General features: G+C 38.2%; 2 protein-coding genes across 2 annotated transcripts; one reads left to right on the forward strand and one right to left on the reverse strand.

Moving 5' to 3' along the window:
* Positions 1 to 20: 20 nt before the first annotated feature.
* LOC124271885 (26S proteasome non-ATPase regulatory subunit 10-like) lies at positions 21 to 1,088 on the forward strand. The gene has a single exon (XM_046707052.1). It carries the CDS (start codon positions 40 to 42, stop codon positions 727 to 729), a length of 690 nt encoding a protein of 229 aa, XP_046563008.1. The 5' UTR covers positions 21 to 39; the 3' UTR covers positions 730 to 1,088.
* A 2,814-nt stretch (positions 1,089 to 3,902) lies between these two features.
* On the reverse strand, positions 3,903 to 12,763 carry LOC124271884 (signal recognition particle receptor subunit beta-like). Its single transcript, XM_046707051.1, has 7 exons — positions 12,628 to 12,763; positions 11,094 to 11,188; positions 10,001 to 10,078; positions 8,618 to 8,697; positions 5,693 to 5,752; positions 4,664 to 4,795; positions 3,903 to 4,172 (listed from the first exon to the last, which is right to left on the reverse strand). The coding sequence occupies exons 1-7, from the start codon at positions 12,740 to 12,742 to the stop codon at positions 3,959 to 3,961; spliced, it is 774 nt and encodes a 257-aa protein (XP_046563007.1). The 5' UTR covers positions 12,743 to 12,763; the 3' UTR covers positions 3,903 to 3,958.
* Between the last annotated feature and the right edge of the window lie 1,353 nt (positions 12,764 to 14,116).

Genomic DNA, 14,116 nt, shown 5'->3' on the forward strand with positions numbered 1-14,116 from the left:
CGTGAAGATGCTTCTCGACAGTGGCGCGCCGACCCAAGAATGGAAGATGAAGATGGTCGCACTGCATTACATTATGCAGCGAGAGTGCTAGGTGGAGGAAAGAATCTGGAGATGATCCTTCAGAAAGATGTTGATTTCGATTTGCAGGATATATACGGTAAAACCCCATTACACTACGCGGTAGTAGCATATGGTGGGGACAATAACGTGAAGCTTCTCCTTGACAGAGGTGCAGATCCTTGTGTTCGGAACAGAGATGGATGTACCCCATTTCACCTTTCAGCAAGTGTTGTAAGGTCCGAGCTCACCTTGACCCGGCTTTTGGAGAAAGGTGCACACATGAATGCAACTGACAGAGAAGGCAGAACCCCGTTGCACCGTGCTGCCAAAGGTGGCTGCAAGGACAATGTGAGGTTACTCATACAGAGAGGTGCCTGTGTCGCTGCAGAAGATGAAGAAGGTCGTTGCCCATTACATTATGCAGTAATGGAAGGTGGCGAGGAAAAGGTGAGGGTTCTCTTGAAGGAAGGGGCTGATGCTTGTGCGAGAGATAAATATGGCCGTACCCCATTACACATTGCCGCCAACCTAAGGCACTGTGACCCGAGGGTAAAGATACTCGTTACAAAGATACTCCTTGAGAAAGGCGCTGATCCTTCTCTACCAGACAGTGATGGTCTGACTCCAAAGGATTACGCCCGAGAATCAGGTATTCAGTGTTTCCTATGAGGTCATTTCTGCCCGCCACTGCATCAAAACACATATTTGTTCTGTGAAAAGAAAGGACATAACGAAAAGAAGAAACCAAAATGACATTTTCTTATTTACCATCCAGCATGTCCTGCGAACAAATATTTTTGGATGTAAAAATTGAGGTCAGATCATATTTTTCACAGTTTCTTCCTGGAATGAATTATTATTTTGTATAACTCCTCAGCTTCACATAGATTACAGAACGATTTGTCAATCTCATTACAAACCAACTTGTGAAATGTAGTACAGTGTATACCTATGGTGGAGAAATTGTGTCAAGTGACAGTGACTCTGTGATGTTCTATTCAATGAAACATTTTTAATGGAAAATATTACCTTGTTTCAAGAATTAATATATCTGATGCAGTTCCGTGGAATCATCCGATTGACATGACAGCGTAATGGAATCCAACAATGCAGTACTGTGGGGAATCCAGGATATGACATAAAACCTATATATGATGCATTGTTATCACATTAAACCTTTGAGTGAGTGAGTTTAGCTTTACGCTGCTTTCAGCAATATCACAGCAATATTTCGGCAGGGGACACCAGAAATGGGCTTCACACAGTGTACCACTTGGGAGGAACCAGTCTTCAGCATGATAAGCAAAAATTTCAACCACTAAGCGAGCGAGCGAGCGAGTTTGGTTTTACGCCGCTTTTAGCAATATTCCAGCAACATCAAGGCGGGGGACACCAGAAATGGGCTTCACACATTGTACCCATGTGGGGAATCGAACCTGGGTCTTCGGCGTGACGAGCCAACGCTTCAACCACTAAGCAACCCCACTGCCCTGTTATATAGTATGACCAGAAATTATTGAGAATTTTAGGAATATGTTTAATTGAATTTTTTCTAGTATAAACAACCTTGACCAGCTATCAAGTGCTTGGGTTCATTCAAGAGAGACTCCGTGAATCTTTTTTCATTAGTTTGTGAAGAGTTATCCCCCTTTGTTTACTTGCTAGCAGACGACATTTTCAGTGATCCTCAGTATGGATGATTTAGAGTAGAGGAAGTTGATTTTAGAGTATTATAACAATGACATCAGATCAGCTAAAGTGATTTAAAGTAGAACAGGCATCCCTGTCCACTGTTATTGTGTTTTGAAAATTATTGCAAATGGATATGGCACTGAGCACCAGAAATTATTAAGAATTTAAGATTGTAATTTTTTTTTAAATTTCACTCATTACTCACGTATTAAATGTGAATATTAGCAGAACATAACTCCAGATTCAAAGACAGGTGAACAGTTAGTATTTTGGGCAGCAATGCAGGCTTCAATGCGGCGGGGCATACTACTGAGCAAAGAAGTTAGAAAGTCGTGGTCCATGCTGTCCCAATATCGGACCACCTCTTCTTTCATTTCAGCAATATATGTCAGATTTTTCTTATTGACACTTTCCTTCATAAGTCCCCAAACATTTTCTATTGGATTTAGGTCAGAGCTATAGCTTGGCCAATCTAATAATTTTGGGTCCGAAACCAGGCCTGTGAATGCTTAGAACAATGTTTTGGGTCGTTGTCCTGCTGGAAAATCCAAAAATTTCCATAGAATACCCCACTCAGACACATGATACTGCCTCTGAGCCAACCAGTCCTTGTTATACCCGTTAATGCCGAGAGCCAGGCAGGGAACAACAAGTACCATATTTTAAACATCTTTTGGTATGACGTGGTAGGGGATCGAATGAGTGACCTTCCGCTCTCCGGGCAGACGCTCTAACCACTCCACCACGGAGGCGGTCCTCATCAACATGAAGTGTCATTGCGCATACATAATATATGGGATGGTGTTGGTGATGTTAGTGATCACAGAGGAAGAAAACTGAAAATGTTAAATTCCTTTTATTCCAAAAACATTCACCATTCTCTCACAAAATAAACAACACGCTGAATTCTGTAAAGAAGACCTCATTATCCACTATGTTGTCATCCTATATCAATTTCTCTGCTTTTCCTAACCTTGACCATGCTGACTTAAGCTGACAAATCTGTGACCTTTGAAAACAATACAAAGTGCAAAACACAAATACGAAAGAAAACAAATATACATTGTACATGTTTCTGCTTTAACAAAGAGAAAGGTCATAAAATTGCCTGGACATAACTGATGCCCTCAAACAATGTGTTGTAAAAAGAAGAATAAAACCGTTTGACACCTTTCAAAGGAAAACAAATCTATCTATTGAAGAAGAGAAAAAAACAACCAACCAAACATTTTATCTCTTAAAGTATCGCAGGTGCCCAAACTCCCCCGCCCCTCTTTTCTCTTTCTCTTTCCTCTTCTCCTCCTGTTATCTTTCAAATTATCTTAATGAATCGACAGTTTACATACCTACTTTCTGCTATCATATTCAGGGGTTCAATTTTTTTTTAAAAAGCCACTTGCCACAGGGCAAGTGACTTTAAGAAAGTAACTTGTCCTGACCAATTTTCAGCTTGTCCTGATTTCATGAAATAATCATGATGATGTAATTATGAAAGAATAAATCAACATGGTATTTGATGTTAATGCTTACTGGACTATTTATTGAAAAGATATAAATAGCAAAGAAAGATAACTCTACTTTATAATGATTGCGAAATTTAATAGCTACATTTTGAGCAGATATGAAATTAAATCCAAGTTTATTTGCAGGTTGAAACCATAAGTGGAAATTATCTAGTAGACCACGGACAAGTAAGATACCATTATTTCATTGCCCGAAATGAAACTTACTTGCCCCGGGCGTCGGGCGATGGGATTTTTGAACGCCTGCATATTATACGCTCATGCATTAATCCCAAACCTATGCATTCTTAACATACTTGCTACAACAATTAAAATACAGGTGCTCTATGAAAATACTGGCTGACATGTATGTCAAATGCATTAAATGTCTGTGCAGTATAATTATGTTAAATATTTCCACTTATGTATTGACTAATTCTAGCTTTAAGACATTTGTTAAAGCTGATTATAAAGTATTTCATTACCTCATTAGCATGTTTATAACTTTTACCAACTTTCTAGTTAGCTGTGTGTTATCTTATGACTAGTTAACATAAATATAAATATCACCTCAGTTTCAATGATACCATTTTTACATTCCATCACAAGAGTTCCAAAATTTATGGACATATAAATCTGTAGAGAGCGAATGATGTGATGAGATTTTATACACATTGCTACAAACATATGACACACACATTTGCTTAAGCCACTTTGCTCAGCCATGATTCAACATCAGACAGGTCAGCTTTAGAGTTATCTCCCTTGCCTTTGCAACTGCATTCTGCAAATGTGATCTTGAAAGGCTTTACATCCGAAAACTCAAAATCCTTATTTCTTTTGCCGAGATATGTGTTATTATTGGATGTGTTGTCGGTTCCTTGAAGAGCGGCAGACCTGGTCACTCTCAGAGTATTCCTGGAAGTAAAGTGTGAGTGAGTGAAATGGATGTAAGCCTCCTTGACAAGTGTTTCAGTTAAATCATGGTGTTTCAGCACAATTTAGGAAGACTGTGATATGGTAAATGTGCATAGTTCCAAATTACAATTAGAAGTATCCAATGAAAAGTTCCATGACCTCAACACAAAGCATGTTTATCTCCCGTAACCTTTAACTAAACACGAACCAAGCCAATGACCCTTAATCAATTAAAATAAAAATGGCTTCAAAATTGATATCATAATTACAGAAACCACCAGGACTCAAAACACATTAACCTCAAACCCCACCCAAAACACTGCACCCCCATCCACACCCGGAAAGCCACCCAAACACATCCAACCCAACCACCCCCATCCAAACACATGCTCCTCCACCAGGACCCCCACCCAAACCCCAGATGCTGCCCAACTTTCTCCAAATCTTTCATTCAACAAAGCCTAAGATAGAAGGATAAACTTCAAACTTACATCTCTTTTTCCAGTTGACCCTGGATGACCTTTGCCCCCTTTGCCAGGGTCATATCCTGTTTGTTACATAGAATCAAGATGGGTGGAGCCAGACTGGAGATGGTGTTGTCGCTGAGTGCCGTGTAAAGCTGTCTGTCAACAAAGGAACAACAAACATGAACGCTAATTTTCGACAACAATGGTTGACTGGAAATTATAAAGTTCTATGGAGGATGGAAAAAAAATTAATTCCTTAAATTTTGAGACATATTCCCCTCCCCAAAAACCTAAGTGTCAGACTGTCCTTAGAGATGGTGACAAATAAATTTGGTGGATGCTATCAAGTGAGGTTGCCATGGTTACCTGTAATTGCTACGTCAGTTAATTAATTTTTTACACAATGACAATTACAGACTTAAAATATAATCTCCTTTGTATTGACATTGACACTGAGTAGTACATGTTGTGAGACATAAAACTTGTAAACCTGTCTTTTAAAAAATGACTCCAACTCAAGTCTAAGTTGCTTCACTGTGAATTTAAGTATTGTTCTTGGTTGTAACTGGATTTTATTCTTTAATTTGTAGACTTACTTTTAAATAAAAAACTATATTCTGGGACTACATGTAATCTCCAGAAATCACCTCACAAAATCATATTGCATAAAGACAGGTTATTCCAGGGTTCGAAATACCCCATATATTAGTGTGCCATGGCACAGTAAATATTGAAATGGCATGGCTGAAAAATGTTCTCTGTGGCCTTTTGACACGCCTATTTGACACAATTTTCTAGACACATAACTCACATTCAGTCATTTAATCCCCAAAACAATTATTTTTTTCCAAACTAAATAATACCATACATATTTGAATGCTCATAAACCCATTTCTTTATTTAACAATAAATTTCAAATGATCATCATCATTGTCATTTATTCCAAAAACATGTGGGCACACTTCATTTCTGAAAGGCACACCTAAAATATTTGTCTGGTGCCCTTAGGCACACCTAGATAAAAAAATATTTCTATCCCTGTTATTCACTTACTCAGCCACCTCTTTTATCTCCTTCTGGAAAGTCAAGCTGTCGATGACGAAAATGATGGCCCTGGATAAACACAACACAGACATGTATGGGGGTGCAGACCAATCTCTTGTAACTGTACAGATTTAATACATAAATAACAGTATTAATCTACTGAATCTATTTCGACACAGACTGCTACCTACTGTCTACAGACTGTCAAACATGTATTAAAGGTCACATAAACCCTAGGGGGTACAAATACATAAATCACTAACTGGCATCGTTATAAATGAAACCCCGTCATTAAAACTACTCATTTCGACCTTTAATTGACTTAAATCGACCTTTTTGACAACAGTGCACAATTCTCACCCGCGAACGAAATTTCAACCAATCAGAGCGGCGCGCCTCTGTGACGTCATATGAGGAATAGCTTTGAGAGACGATGCAGAATTCATCTACATTTTAGGGGGTAAATTATCGTGTTTACAGGCTTGTATAAACCTGAAATCGTGACAATTGTTGTGGAAAATGAAAGCTATATGTACTCACAATCTACTGTCATTTAATTTTGTCTCCTGCTTTGCCTAGTTTCCGAGTTACAACTTGTTTTCATAGACGATTCTGTCAAAATCGATTGGTGTCGTTAGGCCCTATTTGTATAATGACTGATCCAAATTGATCCCATTTCTGTGTTGTTTTACCTCGATATTTAATCATGTCATGTAAAAATCTGTTTGTATTCTCAAAACAGTGTCGGCCCATAAGTTTTCACATGCAATACAGCAATTAATACTCCCTCGTTGTAACCCGTGTTAGGTGGTATAAACCTACACATGTTATTTGTCATCATTCACTTGATGGTCAGTTAATGAATTTATAACAGGTATAATTAGTGGTAACACACTTAGATTACCCGACAAAGGTTCCCATTTGGCATTTCTTGTGTCTGGAGTAAATATTCAACATTATAAACATCGATCAAAGGATTAACCGATAACACGCTGATTGATTAATTACTTTTATCTTACACAGCGGATTTGTCAAAAGGTAGTGTTTATGTATGTAGATTTACTAATCTATACTGAATACACTCTGTCGTGTCGGTGTCTGCGTAAAAACAACGTCCTTCTTTCAAAGGATTAACCGGCAATACATTGATTGATTGCCCATTATTGGCTAACTAAATTACTGTTTTTAAAGAAAGGCGGACATTATGCAATTAGTTGCCAGGTGTGCTATCTTGGGTGACCAATGAGACTATACACCAATACCTGAAAAGATTTATCACTTTTTCGTATATTAAACTGTTAAAAGACATCATTTGGAACAGTTTTGTGGATATTGATGGATACATTCCTCGAACAAGGTAATGGCCTGATATTGTTCCCATCGCCCGACCCCTAGGAGCAATTGACGACAAAGCAACGATTCGGCATGTCGTCGTTGATGTCGAGAAATCATCAAAATGATGAGCGTGCTACACATTTTCTATACAACTAACTGAAAATCGTTCCTCATATGACGTCACTGCAGTGCTCTGGCGACAGAGTTACGTAACCTGTCTGTGGTTTCGATGGCGGGCGAGAGGGAAGCAGGCGACTTTTTGGCCACTTTTAATCGCTCGGTATTAATTAACCACAAGTTTTTAAAGAATAAATTTGGTGTTCCGCATAAGACTAACCACAAATCTTTCATATGTAATGGTTAAAAGAGTAACAAAAAACAAAGTTTAGTGGTTCTTTAACATAATTATGTAAATGAATATGGTTTTAACGCCAATTTTGGCAATATTAAAGAAATGTCATGCAACATGTGATAAATCAACTTATATACTATAATAAATATGTTGGGTGTTTACTTCTTTGATTACTTGAAGAAGAACCAGAAAACAGTATACCATATACAGTATACCATGTACAGTATACCATGTACAGTATACCATATACAGTATACCATGTACAGTATACCATATACAGTATACCATATACAGTATACCATATACAGTATACCATATACAGTATACCATGTACAGTATACCATATACAGCATACCATATACAGCTAACTATATGTTTAACAAACATGCTCAATAAGAACTGGTTGCTTTGAATACACTGATTTTACACAATGCTGAGGTAGTGTAATCCTAAATATAACATATGTTAAACTGGTTGCTTGCTGCATATGTAGTCGAAATACATACACCAAACTACGGTTACCATGGTTATAAGGAACTGACTTTAGTTTTGTCTTTGAGTTTGTTATGCCTGTAGTTTACTATACATCATGTACATGTACCAAACAGGAATCATGTAAATCTATGTATCCAGTCATGAGAACACTTCAAAACAAACTAAATTGTTGTCTTAAGTAGTTTGACGTTGTGTCAACCGAGATACAGTCAAATCCCGATGAGTCGAATCTCTGGGGACCAAGTAATAAATTCGACTTATCGATGTATTCGAGACATAGGTATGTCTATGAGGGTAGAAAAATAGATGATCAAGTCCTAATTCTTCCGCCTAAGCATTTGTTTATCTAATGATTACCCTATCACTAATAGGGCACCTTATCAGTTCCAGTCTGATTAGCACAGACAGTGATTTCCGTAAAATCACTAATCTGCCTTTTGAACTCACCCCGTCAAAGGCGGAAAGGTGTGAGCCGCGCTGGTTTGTTAATTGGATCAGTTTGCTACACCAATCAACTTCTCATCAACTGACTTCGGCTTATGTATACAAGATTGCTGTTGTTTGAATCTCATGGGACCAAATTTTCTTCTCGAGTCATCGTGTGTATTTATGAGTCGAATTCGTGTAACCGGTATTCACATAATGACAACTATAACAGGGAATGGTCGGGACCGACAGGGACTTCGAGTTATGCATAATATTCGAGACACCCGGCATTCGACTCATCGGGATTTGACTGTATGTAGAAATACCTTGCAAGGCCCTTGTGTTCCTCCATTGTCTGGAACCGTAATCTCTCATGGCCAGGCAGATCAATCACTCTCAGACTTTTCTGAAAGCAAAGTTTTTGTAAAATATTTTCAGGTCACACAGGCAGACGGGTCTCTTAAGCTTGGTCTCTCCTTGCACACAATATTGTCTTTAAATGGAGAGTATTTGTGTTAAGTAATCAAAGAAGTGGTGGTGCGTGGTCCTGTGCACAGAGCTCAGGTCACGAATCAGTTGAAGTTAAGCAACGTCGAGCTCGGACAATCCTTGGATGGGTGACTGTGTTTGGCAGCTTGACCTGACAGTTTCTAGGACTTCAGTCCTGCCCCACAACGAAGCACATGTGATGCATGTGGTCTCACCTTAGGCAAGTGAGTTTGTTCCAATTGTCTCTGTTCACCCAGCAGAAAATGGGTACCCGGTTGGAAAAAGTCATGTGACTATAACCTTCTCACGCCTAACAGGCAGCTTGGGTTATCCGGGGTAATAAGAATCAGATTCTGATTAAGCGGCGCGAGCAATCACTTGGTGTTTGGCGCTACAGAAGATGACTTATTATATTCCAGCTATATTGCAGTGGTCTGTAAATAATAGAATCTGGACCAGACAATCCAGTGATCAACAGCATGAGCATCTAATGAGTGAGAGAATGAGTATTTCAGCTATGTAATAGTACATGAGTTCATACTTTGTGCAGATCACTGGAATATGTCAATAAGAAACTAGTATTTAACATGATTTAACATGGTCAGCCAGCTTTTAATCATGTCAACTGGACGTAAATACTACATCCTATATGCAAGATAGACCTTTTCATACAGCCTTGTTCCATCCTGCACAGCTTGCAAGCCATATCATTTACATCCATTCTCTCTTAAATATTCTGGGGTGGTGGGGTAGCCTAGTGGTAAAAGCATTCACTCGTCACGCTGAAGACCCGGGTTTGATTCCCCACATGGGTACAATGGGTGAAGCCCATTTCTGGTGTCCCCCGCCGCGATGTTGCTGGAATATTGCCAAAAGCAGCATAAAACCCAACTCACGCACTCACTCACTCTTAAATAATCTGCATCTAACAAAAACATGACCAAAGCGAGAGTGAGTGAATGAGTTTAGTTTTACGCCGCTTTTAACATTCCAGAAATATCACGACAGGGCACTCATAATGAAAAATCTAGTATTATGGCTAATACCAAAGAATGTTATATGTATTCACAATAACTAATACTGCATACAATATTATTTCATCACATGTTGTTTATAGCTCTAATAAATACCATCACCGTCTTGATGGGAACACTTCAACCACTTGGCTACCCCACTATATTGCATGACTAGAAGCATATACTTGAAGTATGTGTACTTACATTTGAGTCTGGTACAGTGTAGCTTCCAGAATTGGACTTGGTGGATGTGTACGTCTCCTTATATGTCTTGTACACAAGCTGTAAGAGTTAAAATAATATTTCATGTATTCATGTGTAAGTGCTGATCTGTTTAGCTTTTTGAGACATGAAAGGCTAAAGATGACAAAGTGATTCAGGCCTTCAAAATGTTTTACTCTGATGAAATCTACAAGTATTGGGAATGTTTGTTGTATTATCATCATACTCTGCAATATCCTAGCTATACCAGCTATACATGACAGTCTGCAAACAATCAAGACTGTAAATGACAAACAAGTGGCTGACATTATGAGCATCAAAATACTCAACTGCAATATGAAGACACCCATTAATCACCAGCAAACCTGACCACTGTTTGATGACCATTACGACATAAATGGCTAAACAACAATTCTAACCCAGATCTTCACTGGTAATGTACAAATGAACATAATGAGTGTCATAATCTTCGAGAAATCTGGAATTTGAATCCAAAAACATCAGATCCATGCACAACTAAGGGATGCAACTCTGTAGTTAATTCCATCGCTACTGACATCTCTATCGCCCCTCTTCATCTAGGGCCTTGTCAAAACAATCTAATATGGTGTCTTGACCAAAAACATTCTTTGAATACTTTACTCTAGTTGTATCATATATATTTTCACCGTCCCGATATTGATGACTGTTTTTGCCATCTGTACTGTTTCTCACTTCTTACAGAATGACTAGGCTTCATGTTTTCCTCAGTATTGCCAGTGTGCAAGTTACAGTGGTTATCATAAATGTTTTCTTTACACCCCCTTGTTCCCCACTTGTACAAAGCCTGAGTCGAATATAATTCTGTTCTGTAAACTCAGCTGATAGACAATATGATCTTGATGATAACAGTAAATGTACAAAACATTATGCTGAAGGCCAAATTCAGGCTAGTGGACTCAAGCATTTATGGCAAAGATAGTAATGGTGATTTATTTTGCATATCCTATGCAAGTCGACAGCTTATTTTGGAGACCTGCCTCTTAACCGTGTTAATTATTGTCTGTCACATAAGGAATCACTGTCATCATCTTACCCTTGAGAAAAGTAGGGTTTTTCCAGCATCACAAATACCAAGGAGTAGGACGCCACTTCTTTTGTTTTGTTTCCCACTAAGGAAGGCAAATATAACTGAAAAGGTGAACAATCAATCATCAATGCAACAATATGCAACATTCAAGCTAGAAACATCTACCAATCAGCTGAGATGACCATGATGATCATGTTTACACCAGCTGTTTGCAGAATGTACAGAGTACAGTCAAGTTGTAAAATTAAGATGTTATTCTTGTTATTATCTTGTTACTAGCTTACAGAAGCTACAGTGTCAAAATTGTTAATATTCTGACTTCAGAAAAACAGTTCAATGGAAATTCATAAAGTAGATAAATACTATTGGCATTAGTGGATACGCTTTAACATATCGTTGACTGGACTTTGGTTCTAGTCTTTATTAATTTATGTAGTATCAGGAAAATCGTTTAGAAATAAAAGAACAAATACATATATAGCGTTCCGTGTAACCAAACAAGGATACATAATGACACGAAACCAATACGCACAGACGAAATTAACATTTCAAACAGCTGATGGTAAGACTTCCGCCCGTATCCCCCCTAAATTTTAACATGGGGAAAATTTTCTTTGAGTCGCATGTTTAGAAGTTGGATATGTCTTTCGGTATGTTTAGATACAATTAAACTAACATTTTAAAACTCCTTATCAGATGAGGAATATATCATATTCAGGTGAGATGATTTGACTAGAATAAGGGGATACGGGCGGAAGTCTTTCCAATAAATTAATAGAAATTTGTCTTAACACATTTTTTGAGAACATGTCGATCTATCGGAAAACATATTGACAGGTTGGGGAAACCTACCGATCGGCCTGTAATAGGCCTAACGGAGTATTATAGGCCGTTCTGCCTATTTTGCTATAGGCTGATTGGCCTATAATTATGATATTTATCAAATTAATTTGAAGTGGTGCATTTCCGCATGAGGATACTAACATCATTCAAGCTTAAATGTCCTAAGGTTCTCATTCAAACCCTTTTTGAGAATTTTCATCACATAATAAAGGAGTTTGAAAATTGCTAATTAAATATAAGTCTATAATATTTTTGACAATTTTCACTGACAATTAATGACATAGAATATTCAGTTTTAGATTTCAAAAGGAAAATCTATGAAAAATTGTTGTCTTAATGGAACATCTTTTCCTGAACATGCTATAAATTTCCATTTTGTCCAAAATCTTATTTTTTTCAAGCTGAGGAGGTCGATTAACTATTCATCTCAATGATAAAATATGACCACTTCGTTCGGAAATTGATCATTTGTGAAATAATTAGAAAAATGTTCAAATATAGCCCGATCGGCCTATAGTAAAATAGGCAGAACGGCCTATAACATCCCGTTAGGCCTATTATAGGCCGATCGGTAGGTTTCCCCAACCTGATTGACTAAGTAAAATCCGAAACCAAAATATCGCCATATGGTTTGCCATATGGATGTATATTTCAGCATGGGTGACAGTTACGACAAAATGAATAAGAAAGAACATACCAAGGGTGAACAATCCTACTATGACTGCTACTAAGATACCGATGACTGTTGGATCACCGGCTTGAACACCATTTTTCACATAGGAGACAAACTCGTTCATGCCGTCGTTCGCCATGATGTGTCAACTCACTTCTAATTCTACTTCCGCTCTGATAAATAAACCGGATCAATCTAACCGGAAGAAACCATTTTCAACAAGTCAACACGCAATAAACTTGCCTCCGGCTGACGTGACTCGTTGTTCTGAAACTAATATTTGCCCAAAGGCTAACTAATCCAAGCTAAGACCTAAAGATGAGAGTAATAAAATGTGACATCAGACGTGACACCCTTTATAGTCTAGACTGGAATTTTATTTTGTGGGATAAAAAGGGACTAAGGGAATTTTGTCAAAACGGCCCAGTTAACTGGTCATCGACCTTTTCTGGTCAAAATGATTAATTTCTCCGGTAAAATGGCACACGTGTTTTGGCACAATTAAGCTGACAAATAAAGACACACTTCGTTTTGTAGGGTGGTTTTGGGGATGGGGTGATTCTAGTGCATTTTTCAATATTACGATCTATTCACACTATGAATGAGATACGCTTCACAATTCCAGATTGTAACTGAAGCCCCAAATCATTCTCTTCCAAGGGTTGAGTTTGAATATAACTATCAACATCCAGTTTGTCAACGAGGATGGGAAAAACTGCTTTGTTAATTTTCTCTCTGTGTAAGAGTACATATCTGTCACAATCAACGGCATAGGCCTATCTACCACATGTAGAACTTTCTCGAGATGTAGTGAGCCTGGAAGCTATCTAAGAGAGTACAAGATGCAATATCTTAGATCAGGTTAAGTTAGAGCTAATGACCACAATATATGTACTTTATGTTTCGAATGGGTTGGCCTGTATCTGATTATATGGAAGAATACGCAGTGCACCATTCCTTTTACACTCCTGGTGAGTGAGTGAGTGAGCGAGTACGTTTTTACGCCGCTTTTAACAATATTCAAGCAATATCACGGCAGAGCACTCAAGATGCAAAACCTAATATGATGGCTAATGCCAAAGAATGTCATATGTATTCACGAAGATTAATACTGCACACGATAATAATTAATACTTTCATCATATTTGTGAATTTTGTTCATTGCGCCACAAAATACCACCACCGTTTTGATGATTAGGGTGGTTGGGTAGCCTAGTGGTTAAAAGCACACCCCCCCCTAAATAAAAACAAACCCAACCCCAACAAAACCCCGGGTTCGATCTACCACATGGGCACAATGTGTGAAGCCCATTTCTGGTGTCCCCCGTCGGGATAAATTTGCTGGAATATCGCTAAAAGCGGCGTAAACGTAAGCTCACTGCTTAATAGTGTTATGTTGTAGTGTTGAGATGTCTTCATCGGAAACCTCTGTTCAGGGCTGTATAATCCGGTTATCTCCCAACTTTACCTCGAGAACGTGGTATTGTTTCTGTACTCACTTCATAAAACTTGG

Source organism: Haliotis rubra, unplaced genomic scaffold, assembly GCF_003918875.1.
Source record: "Haliotis rubra isolate DU_JTF1 unplaced genomic scaffold, ASM391887v1 Scf164, whole genome shotgun sequence".
NCBI classification, from domain to species: Eukaryota; Metazoa; Mollusca; class Gastropoda; order Lepetellida; family Haliotidae; genus Haliotis; species Haliotis rubra.